Consider the following 13,071-nt stretch of genomic DNA (forward strand, 5'->3'; position numbering starts at 1 on the left):
TTTTTTCGAGACAGGGTTTCTCTGTGGCTTTGGAGCCTGTCCTGGCACTAACTCTGTAGACCAGGCTGGTCTCGAACTCACAGAGATCCAGAACACTGTTAAGAGAAGCTGAACTCAAGGCAAAGAAACCCTGGATGAATGTTGCTTGCTTCCAGACTCACTTTCAGATTCCTGGGTCTTGATTTTAACCGTGTTAGCACGCATCCCTAAATCTGAACGCTACACCCCAGAAAACCACCTTACAGTTTCATTTACAAACAGACAAAAAGAAAGGGGAAATAAGCCAGGCCCGGGAGATGGCTCGGTGGGTAACGCACTTGCTGTTTAAGCGTGAAGACCTGAGTTCAGATCCCCTATATTCATATAAAAGCTGGGTATGGTGGCACATGTCTGTCACCCAGCATCAGGAAGGTGGAGATAGGTGGCTCCCTGGGGCTGGCTGGTCAGCCCATCTAACTGACACAGCAAGCTCACGCTTCAGTGAGAGGCCTTGTCTCAAAACCAAGGTGGGGATGAGGGAAGGGTGAGGGGTAACTCACGGGAGAATGGGCCACTCAAAGGCAGCTGCATCACCAGATGCCCACCCAAATGGGCAAAAGTTCACAAAACCTGGAACTCTGGACCTCTCAGTGTTGCCAGTTAGGGCTCTTGGGTCAGGTTCCTTTTCTCCACTGACTGAAGAATGAAAAAGCAGGAACACACACACACACACACACACACACACACACACACACACACACACGTCACAAGTGAGGAGAGGATTCAGCAGCTGAGCTCTGTCTCTTTGTAGAGGGCTGGGGGTCGGAAGTGCTTCTGGTGGCCTGTGATGATCCTCCTTTCCTCATTTTGGATCAGCTAGTCTGAACAAAGGAGAACAGGATGATTGGTTCACACTCCTGTCCAGGGCCTGCCTGGGACATGTCTGGGCAGGTCAGCTGCAAGACTGCCCACCATATTAGGTCAAGGAACTCTGCCAATATTTGTCCTGGGTGAAGAAGAAGCAGGAAGTATGCCATATTGTTTCTTTCTGATGTCTTTTCCTATCTGCCTGCCTATCAGGGTACTATCTGGCCCCCATATTCTCTCATTTACTCAACTCACAGGAAAATTGACAAGTCAGAGTGTCTCTTCAATCTCTTTACTGCTTATGTAACCTTGTGGGGGTGTCTTGTGAATCTGGTACATTTCAGGGACTTCCTGAGACTTTTGAGTTGTTCACTACCTGAGTCTTAAGCCTTCTTTTTAAACTTCTCAAGGGGCTTCCTCCAAGGATGTTTCAACTTGGCAAAACTGCTAGGCAGGTACGATAACTGCCCGAGAAGTGGGCATAATGCAAAACATGTGTCCTGGAGTAACAGCACTTGGGCTTTGTTTAAAGTCAGTGATTGCCCTGGCCAGTGGTGGCCATGAACAGAGAGAGACACGCATGAGAAGGAGTGCGTTTTTATGAGAGAGCCTTCCAGATCATAGGAGAAAGTACTACAGGAAGGGATGATGCTTGACTCAAACTTGAGAGTAGCTTGAAACATTTGTGGTGGGCAAGCTGGACTCCTTCACAGAGTTAGAAACTGGAAATTTATGTAGGAAATTTGAGGCAGCATTTTCTGTTGTTTGGGCAGGTTAAGTATTGGATCTCATATTTCTCACAGGAATTTCTGCATACGCCGTGGTAAAGTTCACATGGAATCCAAGGCCTCTTGCTGATGCGGAATCCGAACAGGCTACCTGGTGAAAACATAGCCATGTTTAGTTTCCATACAGTGGCGATGTCAGAAGTGAGGAATCATTACTGAAATAAAACAGTCCCTTTGAGCCCAGGCTCCAGAATCAAAACATCTGGAGTCAGACCTGAGCTCTGTTCTTTTCTAGCTCCTTGCTTATACGGCTTCCTTCAAGCCTCTGGCCCTCCACTGTACCATCTTTACAACAGAAGAGCCAACAGGGCCAAGTCCCTAAGGGTTTTGTGATGATAAAATATCACACATGGAACATCCACAAAATCATCAAGCATTTAATAAGTAATTAAACGTTACTTTATTATATAAGTATATACATTATAAATATTATATGAATTACTAATGTAATTAAATCACTTATTGTAATTAAATATATGGCACCATTAACACGAACATTTTTCCTAAAGCCCTGGATCCATGCACTGCCACCCTGGGTACACACTGGACATGTTCTGTGTGCCTCTAGTGATCCAGAAACACACACGTTTGGACCGAGGGGCAGGCATCACTGGATGCCGCGAAACAGGCACGAATGTGTTCCCCACATGTCTCTGTGCATGTCCCCCAAAGAAACAGGTGCAGTGTGCGCATAGCCACACACAGGTGACAGACTCGTGGGTCCTATGGATTTTCCTCAGGGAGCCACACTCACACACACGCTCAGCGAAGGCAGCTGTTCTCACCACATGAACCTCTTCCACACACACACACACACACACGCTCCGTGTGGCTAAAGCCTGCCTTGATAGCTGCATACTGGTCATCCAGCAGTGTGCACAGCATCCAGGCTCCGTGACTGAAAACCCCAAAGTTCCTGGCACACAGTTGGCATTTTCTAAGTACTAGTCAACAATGGGCTCTTACAACAAAGGAGAAGATGTGAGAGAGAGAAAAAAAAAAACACAATACAAGCATTCACTGCTGTTGAAGTGTTTATCTAATTATTCTTTATCAATAAAAAATATTGGGAGTCAGATATGGGGTAAGAACCCGAGTGATCAGAGAAGCCACCGGTGACCCCCTCTTCCATCCCTCAGTCCCAGAATGATTGAGATCCTCTCAGCCTTACTACTTCCTATCTCCTATCTGTCCTTAGTCTGCCCTCCGACTCAAAGTAAAGTTTGTTGTCAGAATGTGATCAAAGTATCACTCAGCATGGCATCTCCTTTGTGTGACGATTTCTCGAGTGACACCACAGAGAACTGTAGTGGCATTTCATTTGAATTTGAATAACTAAAGCTTGCCTGAAGATCAGACAGTAAAACAGCCCCACTGGTCAGATTTACAGATCAGGCAGCGGTAACACACATCTTTAATCCCAGTAGCCACACTAGTTGCCATAGAAACCAGGAGGTAGTGATACATGCCCTTAATCCCAGCCCTAGAGAGGATTATAAAACAGGAGGAGACAGCTCTCAGTCTCATTCTGAGATTCCTGGAGGCAGGATCGCCATTTTGGACTGAGGTCGAGGTAAAGAGCCAGTGACCTTTAGGTTGAAGCTTAATTTTTGTCTGTGAGTTTTTATTAAATGTGCTTCAGAGAACCCTCATAAAAACCTACTGTGACCCCCCACCATTTGATGAAAACACATAGGCTCAAGGTGAACTATATGTATTCAAATGTCTGTAGCTTGTTCTTGCCCACATAAGTGCTAAATTGGGAGGTGTGGGATAGCTAACTTCCTGTGAAGTTAGATTCCACAGGAGTCTGTGGGTCTCAGGGATTGAAAACAGGGTGTTTCAGATCTCCATGGCATCAAGCCCATGCTCCCTGCTCTCGGACTGAAAACAGGTTGTTTTGGACCCCCAGGGCGTCAACCCCATGCTCCCTGCTCTCGGACTGAAAACAGGTTGTTTTGGATCCCCGTGGCATCAAGCCCGAGCTCTCTGCTCTCCAGCTCACACCCCCTCTCTTTGCAAGGATTCCACAAGTCGCATCTGCATCACGTGTGTGGGGACGAGGCTTCAACAGTCAGTCTGACAGGCCTAGCTTAACATTCAAGGCCCTGTCCAGCCTTCTACCTTTTCCTCACCTTACACATGGGCCAGGTACCCAGCTGGGACCATGCTGAAGTCTCCAGTTCATAAATAAAAATGGGCCAGCTGCATGGCTTAGTGAGTAAAAGGTGCTTGCTGCCAAGCCTGACGACTTGTTTTCTATCCCTGAGATCACAGACCCCTGCAAGTTGCCCTCCAACTTCCACACACGCGTGGCGGCTCATATGCCCACACTCCCTTCACTCAAAATAAATGAATAAATAAAACCAATTCATTGTTAGCATTGATGAAAGTGAGACAGTGGTAGTCTGATGTGATTTATTTCATAGAAAAGAGGAGGGCTTTGCCTTTAATTAAAAAAAAGAACAAGGAGTAAAACTTTACAAGTTGAGTTGAATATGGAAATTTGAATATTTCCAAAGAGGAAATAATAAGAGAAAAAAATGGCTTGGGGGCTGGTATCCTGCAGAACCTGGGCCCTGGTGCGTGTGTGAGGATCCTTGCATACGAGATGCCACATCACCTAGCCTGATGGCTAGTGAGAGCGAAGGAGAAAATGGCTCCCGGGCACTTGACCACAGTTGTCCCCTGGCTTCCACATGGATGTCCATGAATACACACATAAATAAACAGGTGTGATAATCAATGCTTTGCAAGGTCCTGTAACATAAGGGAAATTGCCAGCAAAGTGGGAAGGCAAGAATTTCTGTCTCCCACGAATCTGTCTCCCCGGAGGTGTTGGGAGCCAGACCAATCCCGGGCTCTCCTGGAGACCCTGAAGAAAGTTCAAAGGGTCTGAGTGCTTGCCCAGGGGTGGACGTGGCAAGGTCTGGGTTGGGGCTGGGGTCAGGGCCTCCGAGGAGTTATGGTTTTGGTTCCTGGGAACCACTTTCCCCACTGAAGGGCTGTGGTTATCAGTACTAAGTCAGCTGTGTCTGAGGGAGCCTGTGTTCTCTTTGCCAACATTGCTTGATTTAGCGTTCTGCTGACCTTGGTCCTTTTCCCCCTGAAAGCAGGATATAAGTGGCTGCACTTCTTAGAAAACTTGCTTGGCATAAGACAGCTTATGCAAGACCTCTGACCCAGCTTTCCCATCTCCTGGCCCTCCTGCTTAAGACCCTGTCACTGAAGAATGACCTGCTGGTCCAGGTTGCAGAGGGTGGCTGGGGATGTAGGGACTGAGGACTAGAGATCAGATGAGCCGTTATGTCTTTTTTTTTTTTAAAGATTTTTTTTATTTATTATGTATACAACATTCTGCCTCCTTGTATGCCCACACGCCGGAAGAGGGCGCCAGATCTCATTACAGATGGTTGTGAGCCACCATGTGGTTGCTGGGAATTGAACTCAGGACCTTTGGAAGAGCAGGCAATGCTCTTAACCTCTGAGCCATCTCTCCAGCCCGAGCCGTTATGTCTTAGTCTCTGCTCTTCACCGTCCCAGGAGGATGCAGCCTAGAGTGGCTCAAAAAGTAAGTAATTTTTGCAATAAAGGTTTACCGTAGACACGGACAGCCTCTCGCTCTTTCTGACCCCACGCTGTCCTGCTTCCACCGACGCTCTTGTGCTGCCACATTTGAGTCACCTTTAGTGAGCGCCCTACCTCCAACTAAAGCCACGGAGCTGCTTGTGGGGCTCAGCCTTGCCTCAGCCACTGTACAGTGTGCCTCAACCCTCTGAACCTAGTCTCCCCAGGGAGAGATGGGGAGGGGGAGATTTGCACCAGGAAGCTAATGAGATCTCACTGCTTGGGGATTACACACGTGCCTCTAGCATAGCTGATTCAGGATGCCCTTAGCTGAAGCCAGAGCAGAGGCAGCTCCTGCCTGAAATGAGAGTCTAATCCTAGTTCAGCCACAGTCACTGCCAGCTGAAATGTTTTGAGAGCAAAATAAATAGTCATGAATCAAAAATGAGCAATACAGGCTGACTGCTGTTGCAGAGGACATGGGTTTGCTTCTCATCACCCATATCAGGAGGCTTGCGACTGCCTGCAACCAGCAGATCTGACGCCCTCTTCTGGCCTTCATGGGCACCAACACACGTGTGTTACACACATATACAGATCCATAAAAAGAAAATAAAATGTTCAAAAAACAACAGAAGATGTGTTCTGGACCCTTACTTTCTAAAAAATGATTTTACTTTTAACGTGTTTATATGTGTGAATTTGAGCATGTATGTACAAGAACCTGTAGAGTCCAGGAGAGAGCATCTGATCCCGTGGAGCTAGAGTTACAGGTGGTTATGAGTTACCTAATGTGGGTGCTGGAAAGGAACCTGGGTCCTCTGCAAGAGCAGAAAATGCTCTTAACCGCTGAGCCATCCCTCAGGGTTGCTTTAGCCTCTTTCTAACAAACTCCACATTGACCCCAAATCAACACGACACATCATTTCTCAACCACCTGTGTGGCCGGACGTGGCTGTCCCCATCTACTTCTTAAGGTTCTTCCTGGCCATGTAAGTCAGCCATCGGTCACGCATACTTTCCTTCATCCATCCAACAAATGTTTGTTCAAGCTACTTCATCCTCAGCTCAGTGCTAGGAACTCATAGTTAAAGGCGGTCTTGGCATCAAACAATTCAATTTGATATGCGTGTTTGGGGCAAGAAAAGGAAAAGATGACTTTGATTGTCCTGGTGGAAAGGGTGGTCAAGGACAGCTTCTGCTCACAAATCCTGCCTGGTGACAGCCATAAAGCCACGAGAAGCAGCACCGTGTGCGGTTTTTGAGGCATGGCGTGCTGTCTTCACGTGTCATTTCTCACAAGCACACCCGTGTTTCCCATCACTGTTCCAACACGAGCTTTACTGCACAGGAGAACAGGGGTCCTCTGTCAGGTGGGTAAAAGAAGAGGAGAAGTAACTTGGGAGGAGAAATGAAGAAACAGTAGGTGAAAGGAGAGAAGAAAATGCTAAGGCAGGACGGCAACTCTAGATACAGGGACTCGGAACTCACTCAGAATGAGGGAACCACCCATGTTTTCCACAGTGCCAGGTCAAAACTGTGCCCAGTGTCTCTGCATGTGCCGGAGCTTGACAAGAGACACGTCAAAAACATCCCCTTTGCCGGGTGTGGTGGCGTACACCTTTAATCCCAGTGCTCCAGAGGCAGGCAGATCTCGAGGCCAGCCTGGTCTACAAAGGTTCCAGGATAGCCAAAGAAGAATCCGTCTGGTGTCACTTGTCCTCAGGGCCTAGAGTTATGCACTGTTCTTTAGTGTGACTAAAACCCACACTCAAAAATCTTCCTCCACGTTGGAAAATAATAGATATTTTCTCCCAACTTTTTCTTCCCGTTTATTTCTAAAACCACTTGGCTGGGGGCATTATTATAGACCGCACATATTTAACAATACATCTTGAATTTGGAGATAAATACAAACCCATGAAACTATCACCACTCTCTATCACCACCAAAGATTTCCTCCAATACCCTTATTGATATTATTTTGTTTATTAACTCATCCTTATGCAGAGATCTTCCCTAAGCCATCCTTTATTTTGTTTTGTTTTGAGAAAGCGTCTTTCTCTCTGACTGTCCTGGAACTCACAGTATAGATCAGACTGACCCAGACTCACAGAGATATGCTTGCCTCTGTCTCCCCCATGCAGGGATTAGAGAGGAGCGCCACTGTTCCAGGTCTCTATGCCACTTTAAAAATAGAGTGTGTGATGTAAATACTTTCTGTCACTGGGGCAGTTACTTATAGGAGGATAACCTCTTTGATGAACGGTGTTGGGAAAACTGTATATCTACACACAAAAGAATGAAGTTAGACCCTTATGCCGCCGACAAAACTCAACTCAAAATGGACCTAGGAATTGAAACTGTAAGACTCCCAAAATGCCACCTATGACAAAAGAGTCTTGATAGTGGCCTTGGAACAGTTTATTTGCATTGATCTCAAAAGTACAGGCATAAAAACAAAACCAGAAATTGATGGAACCTCAATCCTAAAACCTGTGCAGTAAAGAGAATTACCAGCGCATGGAAACACAGTCACCAACAGTATATTCGTGAATCTTCATCTCTCCACATCAGTAACAGCTACAATACTGCTTTGATGAATTCAGGGTCTTACTGAAGCTTAAGAATCATCCCCAAACATAGGCTAATCCAGATAAATATACCTGGCCTTGGTGAGACACCCACCAACAAATAATGTCAATCAAACTCTTCCCGTCTGATAACCAGTCAAGCCTTGCTTACAAAATCAAACACAAACACGCTCAGTAAAAGTCATCCAAGCCCCATTCACAGCTACATCTGACAGGGTCGAACCACAGACCCCTCTCTACCCCAGTTCCTGGTTTCACTAATCTCCCAGCTCCATTCAGCAGCAAACAGCGCTTGCTCTCCAGATGACATGGGAACCTCAGCCAAGCCTGGGTCCACAGCAGAACTGTTTGGCTCATGCTCAGCCAGACTCACTTTTTCAATCCCCCTCTTTCTCTATGGTCTTACAATCCCTGCTCTGACCCTCAATTCTCTTTACCAAGTGCAACTTGTCCTTTCTCCTCCCAACCTCCCACACCTTTACCTTGGCTCAGGTTCCCATCCCAGCTACAGCACTTCCTGGTGCCCTTAGTGCTTTGGGTCTCCACTGTCCCAGGAACACAGGCCAACAACCTTAAGTCTGCTGTGAGAGAGAATGAAGGGGGATATTGACACCGCTGGTCCTGTGTCATCTACAGCCTACCTGAGATACTGGCCTACCATACATGACTTTTCAGAGGTCACTGAGACACCAGTTGTACATGTGAGAGCCCAGAACCTGATGGAGACCTGAGTTACCTGCCGTCTTGTCGGCCAGGATCAGCAGAATGACCATGGCGGTGAAGTGTGGCTTTGTGACTGACATGCTGAAGAGCATGGAGGGCTGTGTTGCATGTGACTGGGTAGGAATCACTGCAGCAGAGCAGGGCCCAGCCTCTGTCAGCTTTGGAAATGGGCCAGGCTAGGGGCAGTGACCTGAAAGGGATGGTGAAACGCTGAGGTTAACCAAGCAGAAAGATGTCATGCCCCAAGAGTCCCAGCTCGGGGTGCTGTGTGAGGGCTGGGGATAGCTCAGCAATGCTGACAGCAAAGCAGGCCTGCCTTTCTGTAAGAAACAAAGACAAAGTTTAGCCAGTTAACACCTTGTGTGGGACAGATGTCAATGAATGAGTCACTTACTCCATGAGAAAAGTAATAGTTTTGAAAGTCATCTCCAGACATGCGTCTTGCCTAGAAATTTCTCTGCTAGAAAGAAGTGAACTAATAGCATCATAAAAATGCAAGAAGGTTTAGGATCCCTTTCATGAATGCTCAGTCATTGTCATTTTACCTCAGTAAAACTGGACAGAGGGACTGGAGAAATGGTTCAGTGGTTAAGAGCGCTGACTGCTCTTCCAGGGGACCCACATAGTGGCTTACAACCATTGGTAACTCCAGGGGATCCTCTGGCCTCCTTAAGCACCAGGCACACACACGGAGCACAGATATGCAGGGAGGCAGAATATCCATACAACATTAAATAAATCATACCAAAGCAATATTTGAAAACAAATAAACAACTCCTCCAAAAAAACAAGAACAAGAACAAAAGGCTGGACCGGGCAAAGAATAAAGGGCTCGAATAGACATGTTACCAAAGAAGTATACAAATGGCCAGTGAGCACCTAAGAAGATGCTCTTGGGTTGGGAGGATGGTCCACAGGTGAAATGCTTGCTGTGAAAGTGTGGGGATCTGAGTTCAGATCCCTGCACCCACACGAAAATTGGTTATGACAGCATATTCGATTCCAAACTACAATGAGCCATCATATCATACTTCTGAGAACGCATGCTCTTTCAAAACAAGAGTAACTAATGTCAAGAGTGGACCCAGTCAGGGCCTTTTGCACCACTGGTAGGAACAGGAAGTGGTTGCAGGGACTATGGAAGACAGTGCACAGAGTGGTAATTACTCAGAGTTACATCCCAAGCTTCTCTCCCAGGTATATCCCCAAAGAGCAGATGTTTCAAAGCCCGTGTTCATGGTGCCATCATCAACAGCAGTCAGACCTGTCACTCAGCGCTGGCTGGAGGGGTTTACAAGGTATTGTGTGGGTGTGCAATGGAATACCCATCAGCCTGTAAAGGAAGGGACTCCTGTTCTGACACTAGCTTTGACATCACCGAGCCTCAGAGACACAAGCAAGTGAAAGAATTCAGTCACAGACATGCAGGGGTAGCATACTGAGATACCTAGAGTCTCACAGACATGCAGGGGTTAGCATACTGAGATACCTAGAGTCTCACAAACATGCAGGGGTAGCATACTGAGATACCTAGAGTCTCACAGATATATAGAGATGAAAACTGGGAAGCCAGTGTTCAATGGGCCAGAGCACTTAAAACCAAGCTGCTGGTAGCAGCTCCTGAGCAGGTAGGGTCTTGCAGTGTCTGAAGACGCTGGGCCTGGGTCTATTGTATCTGCTAGCTCATTTCTCCTCCTGTTATCAAACTGATACATAAAAGTTGTACACATTTTCGAATTATGATCTTTCAACATGGACTATTTCTATACATGGGACAATGCTCAAACCAAGGTGAATCTTTGTCTTTTCATTTATCATTTATCATTTCTTTACACTAAAACCATTTGAGATCCTTTTCTTCCTCTCCCAAATACACACGACCTCTCCAGGAGTGACCCGGTGGAATTTGCATGAGAGACACACAGGGGAATACGAAGCTTTTTATGCAACTATAGGCATCAGAGGTTCTAGAGGCTCACGTCTTCACAGGAATGAAATGAGCAAGAAGCCCAAACCACACTCTATGTGGGTGCTCAGCTTGGCTACCCATAGTAAAGTGAATATTGACACAGATGGTGAACGTGGATTTAGGGACTAGTGTGTCACAAGCCAAGTCTGGAAGAATAGAGACTTTCTAACATCAATAAGAAAGAAAACACCCGCGGGAAAAGACCTGCTGGTTAAAAGTCATGATTGCCATTTCCCCAGCAGGCCTATACCAGCTGTGGCAGAACTTCCCATGTGAGCTTGACTATCTAGGTGAACGGCAAACAAAGGGTTACTAGGGTTTGGACTAGGAAAAAGGAAGTCCCTTGACATCAGCCCAGGGACTGTGACTCAGAGTTTCAGAAATACAACGCTCATGGGGCTGGAGGGCTGGTTCAGTGGTTAGGAAAGCTTAGGGTATTCGGCGGAGGGCTCGAGTGTAGTTCCCAGCGTCCATGTCAGGTGACTTACAACTGCCTAATTCCAGCTTCGGGGGAACTGTTGCCCTCTTCTGGTCTCTGATGGTGTTGCATGCACAAATGCATATACAATACACACAACTAAAAACAAATCTTTATAGACGAAATTGGAAAAGTGGCCCCACCATATGGTAAATCACTAAGACTATCCCTGAACTTCAGTTTAATGCTTGCATGGATTTTTTTTTTTTGCTTCATGAATCTGAAAGAGCGTGTGTGTGTGTGTGGGGGGGTGCATGTATGTGTTGTATGTGTTGGAGTGCACATGTGTGAATGGACGCCCATGCACCCGTGTGCATGCAGGAGCATGCACTTGATGTCAGGAGTCCTCTCAACCACCTTCGCTTCCTGTGTTGAGGTGAGGTCTCTCACTTGGACTTGGCGCCCCAACTTGGCTAGTCTAGCCAGCCAGCTTGATGCGGTTATCCCCTGTCCTTGCCTCTCAAGCTAGGACTGCAGGTGGCTGCACATCCTCCTCATTTTTACAAGGGTGCTGGGATCTGAACTCGGTTCGCACACATGTGCAGCAAGTTCTTTACCCACGGAACCATCTCCCCAGCCCCGCTGGTTGGCTTTCTCCCACTGTCCAACCAACAGTATCACTTAAGAGGAGTGAAAATTTGGAATCTCAACACATCTATGGTAAGACTCAAATAATTCAGGGTATAAAGCAAATAGGTGGTATTTTTAGATAGCAAGCTAAATATTGGCAGGCTGGAAGGCATTAGGGCCAGACTGCTCACCCCCATCCCTAACCTCTCACCCCCCCACGCCCTCCCCGCCAGAACCATTGACTTGTAAAACCAAGAATAGCAACAGCAAAATTCTCACTGGTTAGTGGATGGGATCCGATTCTTATCACCGGTCATGGGAAGAGACTCGATGTCCTGAGCTGCTCTGAAGGTTGTTAATTGGTAACTAGCTAAACCCGGTGCCAGGAATCTAAACATAAAGTTCCTACCTAGCCCCAGGTTTTATATGTCTTTGCTCACTCTCAGAGTGCAATCCAAGTGTCCCTGTCCATCACCCAAATAGCAAAATGCTCCCCCAGAGAGCTGTCTGTTCTATAGACTTCAGAGATAGTACAGACCTGCCTAAAAATGGAGGTTAGCTCATGGTCTCTCTGGACACTGTCAGCTCTCACTCTGTGGAAGTCCTCTGCTCCTCCTTGCTCCCATTAGCCGTTGCTTTCTGGTACCCCTCGGGTGACCTCATGTCCTGTAATAAACTGTATCCACTTTCCAGTCTATACTCCATGTGTCTCAAGGGCTTAGGAGCTGAGGGATAGCAGAAAGGGAGGCCAGCAGCACTGTGGGACTCCTCAAGCTAAGTCAGGGAATCCCCTGGGCAAGGCCTCCTGGGACCTGGAGAGAAACGAGCGTTTTCCCCCTTAAGGTTTAGCATCAGAAGGTAAGGAGCACCGTCTGGCTCCTGCATGCCGGAGGGTTGCTTTATGTTATGTCACTTTCTCAAACGGATGGCGATCTTGGCCTCCAGAGAATTACATCCATCACACCTAACCCATAGGTGCTACAAGGAAGGAGACACAATACTTATGGGTTCCAGAGATTTTAGAAATCACCATATAAGCGGATCATTGATTGATCAGGGACAGCCCCAAGTGGGGCGGAAACGGGATTTATAAGAATAAAAACCACAAACATTTGTTGCCAAGTTACAGTTGCAATTTTGACTAATCAGAAATCAAAGATTAGGGACTTTCCTTGTGTGTTCCGTCATTGTCAGCCGACGTGCAATGCAAGCTTTTCAGTCCAACCAATCAGATTCATTTGTCCTCTCTGTTGTTGGGAACAGCCATAATGTTTCTAAAGAGCTAAAGATGCATAGCAGCTATTTCTATGGCTTAGGGAGGAGGTTGTTCAGCGATTGGAAAGTTCTCCACTCCCCTAGGACTTGGAAACCGGAACTTTATCTCACCCTGCAGGGAAAATGGAGTCTGATATCAAAATGGCAGAACTTAGGCCACGGGCTTTTGCTTGCTCCCTTCCCATCAAGTCAATCTTTGAAATCCTTGCACAGCAGGAATAGTAAATGGGACTTACTTTTTTTTTTGTTTGTTTGTTTTTT

The 13,071-nt window shown here is 46.8% G+C and overlaps 1 protein-coding gene across 1 annotated transcript; it reads right to left on the bottom strand.

Annotated features, from left to right (window-relative positions):
- Positions 1-1,503: 1,503 nt before the first annotated feature.
- Defb116 (defensin beta 116) lies at positions 1,504-8,598 on the bottom strand. The gene is given in 3 exon segments (XM_005363195.2): positions 1,504-1,566; positions 1,568-1,725; positions 8,532-8,598. Coding segments are annotated over 3 exon segments (288 nt in total).
- Positions 8,599-13,071: the final 4,473 nt, after the last annotated feature.

Source organism: Microtus ochrogaster, linkage group LG8, assembly GCF_000317375.1.
Source record: "Microtus ochrogaster isolate Prairie Vole_2 linkage group LG8, MicOch1.0, whole genome shotgun sequence".
NCBI lineage: Eukaryota > Metazoa > Chordata > Mammalia > Rodentia > Cricetidae > Microtus > Microtus ochrogaster.